Source organism: Suricata suricatta, chromosome 1 (genome assembly GCF_006229205.1).
Source record: "Suricata suricatta isolate VVHF042 chromosome 1, meerkat_22Aug2017_6uvM2_HiC, whole genome shotgun sequence".
Lineage (NCBI taxonomy): Eukaryota > Metazoa > Chordata > Mammalia > Carnivora > Herpestidae > Suricata > Suricata suricatta.
In genome coordinates, this window is record NC_043700.1 from 80,870,127 (window position 1) to 80,883,103 (window position 12,977).

Consider the following 12,977-nt stretch of genomic DNA (forward strand, 5'->3'; position numbering starts at 1 on the left):
TACTTCCTTCTTACTTTGGACTTAATTTGCTTTTTTTTTTCTTTTGGCCTTCTTTAGAAAATCTTTTCTGATAGAAACCACTGTAAATCTTCTCTAAACACTGCTTTAACTATGTTTCACAAATACATGTCACTTACAAGAACATTCAGTTCATACTGTTTTCTAATTTCATTCATGATTTTTTCTTTAATCCATGTGTTTTTAAATATGTTGCTTTGTTGGCAATTATTTATGGATTTTCCAGATACAATTTTCATTTGACTCCAAATTTTTCATTTTATGGTCAGAAAATTTACAAATGTCAGTTACATCAGGGTGGTTGAAAAATTCTATGTATTTACCAGTTTTCAGTCTGTTCTCTTACTGAGAGAAGTTTTAAAATCTTTATGATGATGGATTGGTATCCCCTTTGAGTTCTATTAGTTTTGCTTGATGTATTTGAAGATCTGTCACTATATCTATCTGTAGTATTTCATGACCTCTTGAAGAACTAACCATTTTATTATTATAGAATAATATTCTTCTTTATAAGCTCTTGTAATACTCACGTCTTGATGTCTACTTAGTCATACTGTCAACAAACACTTCTGTTTTCTTTTAAATCATATTTCCATTGAATATTATTTTCCATTGTTTGCCTATAATCTATATATGCCTTTATTTTAAAGTTATTTCCTTGTAGGCTCTTGTCTTTTAATTGGAGTGTTTTAAACTGTCAACATTTAATGTAATTATTAGTATTATTGGATATAAACATACTTGTTTTCTTGCTACTTGTTTTCTGTTTGTCACATATATTCTGTGGTATTTTATAAAATATTTTTCCTGACTTATTTTAGATTCAGTTATTTTGTTTTGTTTTATTTTAATCTTGTATTCTTTCTTTCCTATTGGCATATTGCCTTTTCCTGTGTGGTTTATTGTCTTAGTGGTTGCTCTAGGGTTTACAGAATTTTGCATTTCTAACTTATTTCAGTCTACTCTCAACTAATATTATACCACTTTATGTCTAAGTTAATCTTATCGGGGTCTTATATTTTTCTCCTCCATTCTTTGTGTTGTTATCATATATTTACATCTGTTCTATGATGTCACACAAATTTATCCTTCACTCAGTACATTTTAGTCAGACAGTTATTAGGGGAAAAGTTCTTTTATTTATACACATAGTTATCACTTATACTCTTCTTCTTTAGTGTAGATATGCATTTTCATGTTCTTATTTTCCTTCTGCCTGATAAAATTCAACATATTGTGGTGCATGTCTGTTGTCATTGAATCCTCTCAACTTTTAAATATCTGAAAATTTATTTTACCTTAAATTTTAAAAGATATTTTCACCATTATAGGCTGATAGTTATTTTTTCTTTTTTTAATTTAATATAATGTATTGTCAAATTGGCTTCCATACAACTCCCAATGCTCATCCCAACAAGCATCCCAACAATGCTCATTGGGCTCTCCTCAATGCCCATCACCCACTTTCCACTCTCCCCCACCCCCCCATCAATCCTTAGTTTGTTCTCTGTATTTAAGAGTCTCTTATGGTTTACCTCTCTCCCTTTCTGTTTGTAACTCCCCCCCTTCCTCTCCCCCATGGTCTTCTGTGAAGTTTCTCAAGATGCATCTATGAGTGAAAACATATGGTATCTATCTTTCTCTGACTGGCTTATTTCACTTAGCATAATACCTACTAGTTCCATCCACATTGCTACAAATGGCCAGATTTCAGTCTTTCTCATTGCCAAGAAGTATTCCATTGTATATATAAACCACATCTTCTTGATTCATTCATGGGCTGATGGACATTTAGGCTCTTTCCATAATTTGGCTATTGTTGAAAGTGCTGCTATAAACATTGGACTACATCTGCCGCTCTGCATCAACACTCCTGTATCCCTTGGGTAAATTCCTACCTGTGCTATTGCTGGGTCATAGGGGAGTTCTATTATTAATTTTTTGAGGAAACTTCACACTTTTCTAGAGTGGCTGCACCAGTTTTCATTTCCACTAACAGTGCAAGAGGGTTCCCGTTTCTCCACATCCTTGCCAGCATCTACAGTCTCCTGGTTTGTTCATTTAGCCACTCTGACTGGTGTGAGGTGGTATCTCAGTGTGGCTTTTATTTGTATTTCCCTGATGATGAGTGACACTGAGCATCATTTCATGTGCCTGTTGGCTATATGGATGTCTTCTTTGGAAAAGTGTCTATTCATGTCTTCTGCCCATTTCTTCACTGGATTATTTGTTTTTTGGGTGTGGAATTTGGTGAGTTCTTTATAGATTTTGGATACTAGCCCTTTATCTGATATGTTATTTGCAACTATCTTTTCCCATTTTGTTGGTTGTCTTTTAGTTTTGTTGATTGTTTCCTTTGCAGTGCAGAAACTTTTTATCTTGATGAGGTCCCAATAGTTCATTTTTGCTTTTAATTCCCTTGCCTCTGGAGATGTGTCAAGTTAGAAATTACTGCAACCGAGGTTAAAGAGGTTGTTGCCTGCTTTCTCCTCTAGGGCTTTGATGGTTTTCTGTCTCACATTCAGGTCTTTCATCCATGATAATTATTTTTAAAGTCATTTCTTGAGTTATCTTGAGGCTTTCATTGTTTCCAATGAGAAGTCAGTTGTTATTCTCATCCTTTTTCTCCTTTACCTAATATGTGATGTTTTTTCCTGTTTGGTGTTAAGATTTATTGTTACTAGTTTTCAATAATTAGATTGTGCTGTGCTGTAGTGTGGGCGTGTATGCTTGCCTTGCTTTCCAGCTTTTTGGAATGTAAGTATACAGTTTGTATCAACTTTGGGTAATATTTGGCCATCATTTCTCTTTTTTTTAATATTTTTTTATTTTACTTTTAGAGCAAGAGAGAGCACACACAAGTTGGGGAGAAGGGCAGGGGGTAGAGAGAAAATCCTAAGTAGGCTCCACACTCAGGCGGGAGAAGCAGGGGATGGTGCATGACTCAATCCCATGATCCTGGAATCATGACCTGAGCCAAAATCAAGAGTGGGCCACTCAACTGACTGAGCCACCCAGGTGCCTCCTGGCCATTATTTCTTTAAATGCTTATATGTGCCTCCCCATCTCTTTTTGGGACACCAAGTAAATGTATGTTAGACTGTTTTATATTGTGTCACAGGTCACTTAGTATCTGTTCACTTTTTTAAGCTAGTTTCTCTCTCTCTGCTTCATTTGTCTACTCCATTTCTTTGAGCTCTTGTTTGTTTGTATTGGGTTTACTACCAACTCAGAAATAGAGTATTACTCCTGGATAACTAGAAGTATTTACTTGTTAACTCTCTTGTAGATAAAGAGAAATAATGTTTTTGCATTCAAGCAAATAGTATCATAGAGAAGTAACTTTTACAAGGAAGGAAGAACAGTATGATTTTTTTAAAAATTAATAAAAAGTCACTATTAGTGCATTATTTTCATGAATTCATACTTTCAAAAATGGTAGGAGTACCTCCCTCATTTTCTTCCATTGTTTCATATTTCTTTAGCTATAAAGAGTAAGGCTAGGAAATAAGTCTGCCCTGAAATCAAAGAAACTGCTTATAATAAGCTCTTTCTGATTGGTGATACATGTCAGAATTTGTTTTATGAACTGATAAAAGAAATGCTCCCTTAAATTTTAAATTCTAGTTACTCTGAGCCCTGAGAGACTCACGATAACAATGATTGATAAGAGGCAAGTACAAGTCTTTACATATAGAGAGTTGATTATTTGAGTTTATTTTGTTACTTAGATCTGTTTGAAAAATTATAATGTAGCCTCTTGTTTAAAATTTGTACTTTTTTATAAAGATGAAAATTATACCAGTAGTTTCATTCAGTACTTACTATGATTATGTTTATATACTTTAGATTTTATTTTCTAAGTGTAATTTTTTAATGAAAATTAAAAATTAATAGAATTAAATATGGAGAATTTAAAAAAGAATAATATTGGAGTAGGGAAGAACTTTCCAAATATGACATAACATTGAAGAATCATAAAAGAAAATATTAATAAATTTCAATGACATAAAAATCAATTATTTGAATATGACCAAAAAAAACCTATCATCAACTATATTAAAAAAATACATGAGAAACAGGAAAAAATATTTTCCATTCAGAGCTAATTTCATATTAATTTCTAATATATTCTAGGATATTCATTATAGCATTATTTGTAATAGTAAATTTTTGGAAACACTAAATATCCCTCGAGAGTAGCTCATCTAAATAAATTATAGTATGTCCACAAATTAGAAAACTGTACAACTAACTGTAAAGAGTGAAGCAGATATATATGTATACAAAACAGAGTTCACAGAGCAGTCTTGGCACATAATAGGCTTCCAGTATGTGTTTGTTGATGAACTGATGAGTTTTTAAGTAAACAAAAACAATGTCAAACATACTCTGTGTAGAATGCTATCATTTGTGCAAAAAAAAAAGTATATACCTATGACTATGAGCATGTATGCATGGAACACAACAGAATATATACAAGAAAGTAGTAACCATAAGATTTTGGTGAATGAGAAATGGGGGAGATAGTAGGCACAGAAACAGAAGGGTAGGATATATCCTTTGGTTTCTTCTGAATTTTGTAACATATGCATTTTAAAACTTTTTGAATAGCTAATACTTGACATAAAATACTATATTTGCAGGGATGAAAGTGAACCTGCCCAAATACAAGATTTAAGTGTAGTTAAGCCTGATGGCTGGCTTGATGATGAACCAAAATATATTCCAGATCCTAATGCTGAGAAACCTGATGACTGGTAAACATTCATCTTCAACTGTCAATTTCATGTTTCTTACTTGCTTTTTGTTACTAGTTCATATGACTGACAGGAGAGACTTGATGTTACTATATTTTCTTTGTTTTAATTTCCTAAGGAATGAAGACATGGATGGAGAATGGGAGGCACCTCGTATTTCTAATCCAGCATGTAGAATTGGGTGTGGTGAGTGGACACCTCCCATGATAGATAACCCCAAATACAAAGGAGTGTGGAGACCTCCAATGATAGATAATCCTAACTACCAGGTAATAACTACTTCTTCCAATTCCATAGTAAAGTGTAATATACTGTGATATGTCTATTATATATCTAGTTATTGATAATGCTATGTTAACTTTTAGAAATTTGATTTGGAATAGTATACTTTAGCTATCTTAAGTCAAAGAAGGGGCACCTGGATGGTGCTCACTTGGTAAAGCCGCTGGCTTTTGGTTCAGGTAGCTCATTATCTCAAGGTTTGTGAGTTCAAACTCCACATTGGGCTCTACGCTGACAGCACAGAGCCTGCCTGGGATTCTCTCTCTCCCTCTCTCTCTGTCCCTCCCCAGTTTGTGCATGTTCACTCTCTCTCTCAAAATAAAGTTAAAAATAATCAAAGAAAATAGATTCCAACTAATTTATTTTTTAAAAATTTAGTGCTTATTTATTTTTGAGAGACAGACAGTGTGAGCAGGGGAGGGACAGAGAGAGAGGGAGACACAAACTTTGAGCAGGCTCCAGGCTCTGAGTTGTCAGTACAGACCCTGACAAGGGGCTCGAACTTTTGAACTGTGAGATCATGACCTGAGCTAAGTCAGACACTTAACTGACTGAGCCACCCAGGTGCCCCTTATTTATTTTAAAAAGTAGAGTATTCTTGGGGTGCCTGGGTGGCTCAGTCATTTGGGAATCTGACTCTTGGTTTCAGCTGGGGCCCATCTCCCACAGTTTGTAGTATCAAGCCGCACATGGGGCTCTATGTTGAGGGCATGGGACCCACTTAGGAGTCTCTCCCTGCCCCTCCCCTGCTCATAATTTGCCTCTCTTTCTCTCAAAATAAATAAATAAACTTTGGGGAGCCTGGGTGGCTCAGTGGGTTAAGCGTCCAACTCTTGATTTCAGCTCAGGTCATGATCACAGGTTCATGAGTTCGAGCCTCGCATCAGGCTCCGCAGTGCGGAGCCTGCTTGGGATTCTTTCTTACTATTTCTCTGTTTCTCCCCTGCTGGTTCTCTCTCTCCCAAAATAAATATACTTTTAAATAAATAAATAAACAAGCAAATGAGCAAACTTAAAAAGAAATGCAGAATCTCAGGTCTCAAACCTACTCAATCAAAACCTGCGTTAAAAAAATGTGAAGTATTCTTGGGGCACCTGGCCAGCTCAGTGCATAGAACATATTACTATTGGGGTCATAAGTTCAAGCCCCACATTGGGCATAGAGTCTACTTTAAAAAAATGTAAGATATTCTTTATATAATTTTCTGGGGGAATAATATTAAGAACTAAAGATCAGTCACTTCATACTATATTTTTCTCTGTTAATTGATGATCACTCAGGAACCAATTTCTAGTTTAGAATTAAATATAAGAAATTAGTTCTGATCAGGAGGCCTCACATTGTATATTTTAGTAATTGATACCTGTACTTAATTAATGGGCCCCTCACTTTCTGCTTTTATTAAACTTTGGATTTTTTACAGTATGAATTGGATGTCTTTTGAGTGTACCGAGATTTTTGGGTCAAAATCTCTCTGTTATCCATTTAACCCTATAGTTTTATCTAATTATTCATTGACATTTTCTAACATTTATTATACATATGCAGTTACATATTCTAATTGGTTCCTGTAAGTTTATTTATAGCATTTATCACCGAATGCTTATTTCGGTAACCTCTTTAATGTTTGTCTCTTTCATTACTTTAAATTTAATAATAGAGGAACCAAGTCTCTCTTGATCATCACTCTATCCTGGCAGCTGGCACAGTGCCTGGTACACGATGCACATAGATGATGGAGGAGGAGTGAGTGAGTGAATAATCATAATGTCGATTTTTTTTTATTTGGCTGATTTTAATCATTTAAGATTTAATGGACCTTGTATGTTGAATTTTTTTTTTTGAGGTGCAGCCATGACTGATAATTGATGCCCATCATGGAAAGGAATGGCTTCATATTTACCATACAGTAATCTCTCTGTTTTGGGCAATTTTAATGACTATTTTGCCTTTAATAACTTTGCTAAATGTAAAAAAAATTAGCATAAAGTAGTATCACTTACTTGTGAAATTTACCCAAGTTTTTATGTGTGTTGGATTTTCACTTTGCGGTTTTGGAGCTTCAAGTTAGTTTTATTCGTAGGGAATATCATATAGGGAATGAGAAGAAAAGTTTTTATTTCCAGTGACTTGCTTATGAATTAATATCATATAATATTTTCTTTTTTCTCCAAATAATACTGCTGATTTCATTCAACAGCAGCAGCTTCTTAACTAGCATTTGTAATAGAAATATTTTATTTGAACATGACTTTAAATTATTTTTCTTCCAGGGAATCTGGAGTCCTCGAAAAATTCCTAATCCAGATTATTTTGAGGATGATCACCCATTTCTTCTGACTTCTTTCCGTGCTCTTGGTTTAGAACTTTGGTCTATGACCTCTAATATCTACTTCGACAATTTTATTATCTGTTCGGAAAAGGAAATAGCGGATCGCTGGGCTGCAGATGGTTGGGGAGTGAAAACAATGATAGCAAAAGCTAATGAGGTACAGTATTAACCATAGAGTAATAATAGGACTTCACCCTAGTTATAGGTTATACAAATGGCCCTAAAAGGTAAATAAATATACAGTCATTACTAAATGCCAAGGAAATATATTTAAATAATTTTATGTAGATAAAATACTTAGCTTTATTATATTATAAAATAACTTCATCATAAACTATATAATGAACTGTATGTGTGTACATCTTGACTCATTAAATTATGATAGCATAATGTGATTTAATTGCTTATTTGTCATTTATAAGGAAACTACTTAGTATCTTTGTCACCTTGTCAATTCAAGGCCCAAGTAGTATTCATTGTAACTACTTTTCACTTAGAGGAGTACAGAGAACTTTAAAATTTTTTACTATTAAATTGTGTTGCAGTACTTTCTATCCAAATCTTAACACTATTTAGAAACATTGAGTTAAATATTTCAACACAATGCATCTTGGAGAATGTACTTTTAAAGTCAATTACTATAAAGAAAAATACCATACATTTGGTTTCTTTGGACACTAGCAAAAGCCATCAAAAGAGTAGGTAAAGAGATTTTCATTTTGAAACTTTCTTAACGAAAGTATTTAGTGAATTTATATTTTATTTTAATGAAACAATTTCTTCACTGAAGATTATGTATGAAATTTGTTAATAAAAAAGAAAATGCAGTAATTCCCAGGTTGCTCTTATTAATAAGTTCTTTAAAAGCACAGAATGAGGGGTGCCTAGTAACTCAGTTGGTTAAGCAACCCAACTCTTGATTTTGTCTTGGGACATGATCTCATGGTATGGGTTCGAGCCCCAAGTTCGGCTCTGCACTGACAGCACAGAGACTGCTTCAGATTCTGTGTCTACCTCTCTCTCTGCCCCTTCCTTGCTCTCTCTCTTTCTCTCTCATAAATAAATAGATAAATGTACAGAATGTTATCAGAGCATTGTATGCTTCTAAATGAAAAGAGATAATAGGTCCATAGAGAGTAGTTCTGTCCTGAAGTTGACCAAAAAATAAAATTGACATAATTCTTGCTGGTAGGTTAGTAATTTCTACCTATGTAGTAACATATCTTCTCCTACAAATTCTCAGTGATACATGCTAATAGAGTTTAAATAGTACAGTGTATAAGATGGGCAAAAGTAAATACTTTTTGCCTAGGGGCACCTGCGTGGCTCAGTCAGTTGAGTGTCCGACTTCAGCTCAGGTCCTCAAGGTTTGTGGGTTCGAGCCCCGCATCAGGCTGTGTGCTGACTGCTAGCTCAGAGCCTGGAGCCTGCTTCAGATTCTGTGTCTGTCTCTCTGCTCCTCCCCTGTTCACACTCTGTCTCTCAAAAATAAATAAATATAAAAAAGAAAATAAAATATTTTTCACTTAGAAGTTCCTCACTCCTTAATGTGAAGCACCTACATAAAATAAGTTGTTTTTTGTAGGCTGTCTTTCCTCGTGGATGTCTGTGAACTCTGAATTTCATGTCTATGCCTGTTTCTTGCACAGCCTGGTGCACTTAGACAGTTACTGGCGGCCGCAGAAGAGCGCCCATGGCTGTGGCTCATTTATCTTGTGACAGCAGTGCTTCCAATAGTGTTAATTGCTTCATTTTGTTGGCCAAGAAAAGTTAAGGTAAAGAAATTGAATTTCCTTCAACTTGAAATAAATCTCTTAGTACGTAGGAGTTCTGTGAATTGAGCAAGTGATTTCTTAAAAGTAATAAGCTAAATAAATTTCCTATTAGTTTTTACTGTATTCACTGTTTAATATAAGTTATTGTAAAAAAAAAAACTTTTTAAAAAAGAGGGCTTTGCTTTCACTAAAAATAGCTCTGTTAAACTACCACAGAAAAAATATGAAGATTCAGAATATAAAAAACCTGACATATGTAAACCACAAACAAAGGGAGCACTAGAGCAAGAAGTGAAGGAAAAGAAAGCCGCCCTGGAGAAACCAGCCTTGGAGAAACCAGCCCTGGAGAAAGCAGACTTGGAGAAACCAGACTTGGAAGAAGAGAAAAAGGACAGTGACGGTGAAAGTCTTGAAAAAGGTAGGATAATTATAACGAGTTATAACAGGAGCCCTCCCCCATGCCGCACCCCGGGCAAAGCTCCTACCAAAAAAAGCAGATTATCTAGTAAACACTAGCTGTTGCACTTGCTCATTGTCAAGTATGTACCTTCGGAATCCCCAGGAGCGCATTCCTAGGCACAGAGGAGTGCCGGCCGCTGCCCGGGTTGCGCCCTGAGCAGCCTTTCCCATACAGCTTCTGTTCTCCAGGATGAGGAGACTTTCACTTGCTTTGGGGCCTGAATCTAGTGTGTCCTAGCTTTTTGCTAGGGACTTTTCTTACCTGAAGGAACATAGATGGGATGAGAGGTAAAGAGAGCACAGCCTCTGAAGGAGAGGACTAGGTTTAAGGCAGCAACAAAATCAATAGCAAGTCTTTTGATGAGGAACCATCTGTCACAAGATGGCTAACAGGACTGTTAGGGGAATTCCAGCCCTGCCAGAAGACTCCTATTCCAGGTTTTCCTTCCCAACCCGCGTGCTGTGGAACGGACTATAAATTGTCACCTCTGCAGATGCTCCAGGCCCGGACCTCTGGAGAATGATCTCCTCTGAGCTCACTGGTGTAAAATAAACCTCCTGCCTTCCAAGATCTCCGAGTGCCACTTGGTTCTTCCCCCGGGTGATCCAGGCCAGATCCGTAACACTTTCAGTGGCTGTGGTTCATCAGACAGTCTATCATATAGAATGAATAATTTGATGTCCCAAAAGGATTGCTGAATCATATATCCCCTTTCTACCCTATGCTAAACTCCTCAGGATGTTAGAACTGAAGAACGGAGACTTTTGGGTGGGTCTCCATTGAGACTTTCTTTCACTCATCTAGGCAGAAATAAAACTATTGATATTTGCCAGGTGTCCCAAGTCAAGTTCCAGATTGAACCCTTTACAACTTAAACTGTGTCTTGAGCACTGTTTTTAACTTAAGAGTTGATAAAGGAGTTGACTTAAAAATCGTACTCTCAAAAAAATGCACACACATGTATATTTACATATATATATGTCCAAATGTGTGTCTATGTATATATACATACATATGTATGCTTTCATATTACATGTAAACTAAATGCTTAAGAATTTCTTAAATTTGTCCTTTCTCTCAAATATGTTGACTTATTTATAAAATGTGATAAAATGATGAGTATTTGTATTAATTTTGATAAGTTTCTAATAGTAGAAATTGCTTTTAAATATTGGAATGTAAATAAATCCCCTTATTATATTTAATACTTCTCAGTAGCAAAATTCTAATCCAAGTCTTTGCCTGCAATAAAAATCTATATTCTAGAAGAGGAAGGTGAACCTGAGGAAAAGAGTGAAGAAGAAATTGAAATCATAGAAGGACAAGAAGAAGGTAACAAACCAAATAAATCTGGATCAGAGGATGAGGTAAGCAGCTCTTTAAAAGAAGATAAACTATTTTTTATGTATGGTTGTTATCCATAAAGAATTATTTTAATAAAAGCTGTTTGGTTTGTAGAGAATTTTTGCCACATTTCTCCCAGGTTTCTTAAAAGCCTCCATATTGATTTTAAAATGTATCCATGTGTCAGAAGTGCTGATGCACAGGAGCACATGTACCCCAATGTTCACAGCAGCACTGTCAACAATAGCCAAAAATGGAAAGAGCCTAAATGCCCATCACCTGATGAGTGGATCAAGAAGATGTGGTATATATACACAATGGAGTACTACATGGCAATGAGAAAGAATGAAATCTGGCCATTTGTAGGAAAGTGGATGGACCTTGAGGGTGTCATGCTAAGCAAAATAAGCCAGGCAGAGAAGGACAGATACCATATGTTTGCACTCATAGGTCTAACAGGAAAACAGGAGAAACCTAATGGAGGACCCAGGGGGAGGGGAAGAGGGAAAGAGAGTTGGGGAGAGAGAGGGACGCAAAACTTGAGAGACTACTGAATGCTGAAAATGAACTGAGGGTTGAAGGGGAAGGGGGAGGGGGGAAAAGAGGTGGTGGTGATGGAGGAGGGCCCTTGTGGGGAAGAGCACTGGGTGTTGTATGGAAACCAACTTGACAATAAACTATAAATTAAGAAAAAAATTTAAAAAAACATTTAAAAAATGTATCCATAAAGGCAAGAAGATACTATAATTTATATCATCTTAATGCCTAATAAGAAACAACATGAAATAAATGTGGGGTTTACAAAATCCAGAGAGCTGCATCTGTAAAATATTATAACTTCATTATTTAAGTATTATGTTGAAAATTATTATAAATAGACCACTTGACTATTTAAAAAGTAATTATGTTTATTATAGGACAGTTTTCTTTATATGTATTGTAAAAACTTCTTTTTGTCTGAAAAATTTGTCACATTTTGTAATATTTCATTCACTGGGTAGTTGAGTACTATCTGCCTGATACAGTGGGTTTTTTTCAAATCTTTGATAAACCAGTTTTCCCATGAATTTGATCTGTCTACCCCTTTGTGTATCCTGACATATAATAGAACTTTGCACAGTGCCTCTTTTTAGGCACTTTTTAGGAATCAGAAACCATCCAGGAGATGATTTACAACCAGAGCTTGCTTTTTGCCCAGCATGTACCGGAGGCCCATTTCCTCGGCTTGCTGCCCGTAGAAGCTCTGTGATCTCCCAGTCACCGTCCTCACCACCCTCATTACCCCAGGCTGGGCGGGCTGAGAGCACAGTCTGGCCTGGCCTACCACGTGTGGTGACATCAAGTTTCTGTTTTGTATGTTTGAAGAAATCTCTCACACTTGTTTCATTGTTACTTGTTTTCTGAAGCTTATTCAGTATGTATACTTGGTGACTGGTCTTAATTGCCTTCTGAGTTTTGGGGGGAACATCAGCATGAATATCCGTACCTGGAGGAAGCTGGGTGAAGATCATTTCCTCCAGGACAGAGTTTTATTTTTATTATTTTTTTAAATTTATTTATTTTTTTTGTAACTTTATTTTTTATTATTTTTTTTAGAATATAACACCATTTTTTTAACATATGCAATTATTTATGTGAGGTCATGTGAGATCATGACCTGAGCTGAAATCAGATGCTTAACCAACTGAACCACCTAGGTGCCCCCTTCACTATTTTATTTTCTTACACAAGTTTAATTTATGTATGAATGCTTATTCTGGAAAAATAAGGAAAGAAAAAACCCCAAATTATAAATTTGATGTTTCCATACCCCGCTTCTGATTTTTCTCAAAGTACTGTGTGCCAGAAGTTCTGAAAAAGTCTCTGTAAATCCAGCTCAGCAATTCATTACTTATGGAACTATTGTGATGAAGTTAGTGTTTGATATCCCACAACGAAAACGTCGTACAACCTTTAGTTAACTATGACACTGAGATTAAATTCTGAATGATAAAATAAAATCATG

General features: G+C 35.5%; 1 protein-coding gene across 3 annotated transcripts in view; it reads left to right on the forward strand.

Moving 5' to 3' along the window:
* The window catches only part of CLGN (calmegin), a 50,138-nt gene that overhangs the window by 36,154 nt on the left and 1,007 nt on the right, over window positions 1–12,977 (forward strand). For all 3 annotated transcript variants that reach the window (XM_029940780.1, XM_029940775.1, XM_029940786.1), the window contains 6 exons: window positions 4,665–4,778; window positions 4,897–5,047; window positions 7,335–7,550; window positions 9,043–9,168; window positions 9,385–9,586; window positions 10,895–10,995. In XM_029940780.1, the coding sequence (XP_029796640.1) occupies window positions 4,665–4,778; window positions 4,897–5,047; window positions 7,335–7,550; window positions 9,043–9,168; window positions 9,385–9,586; window positions 10,895–10,995 (910 nt within the window). The remainder of the gene's footprint in view (window positions 1–4,664; window positions 4,779–4,896; window positions 5,048–7,334; window positions 7,551–9,042; window positions 9,169–9,384; window positions 9,587–10,894; window positions 10,996–12,977) is intronic.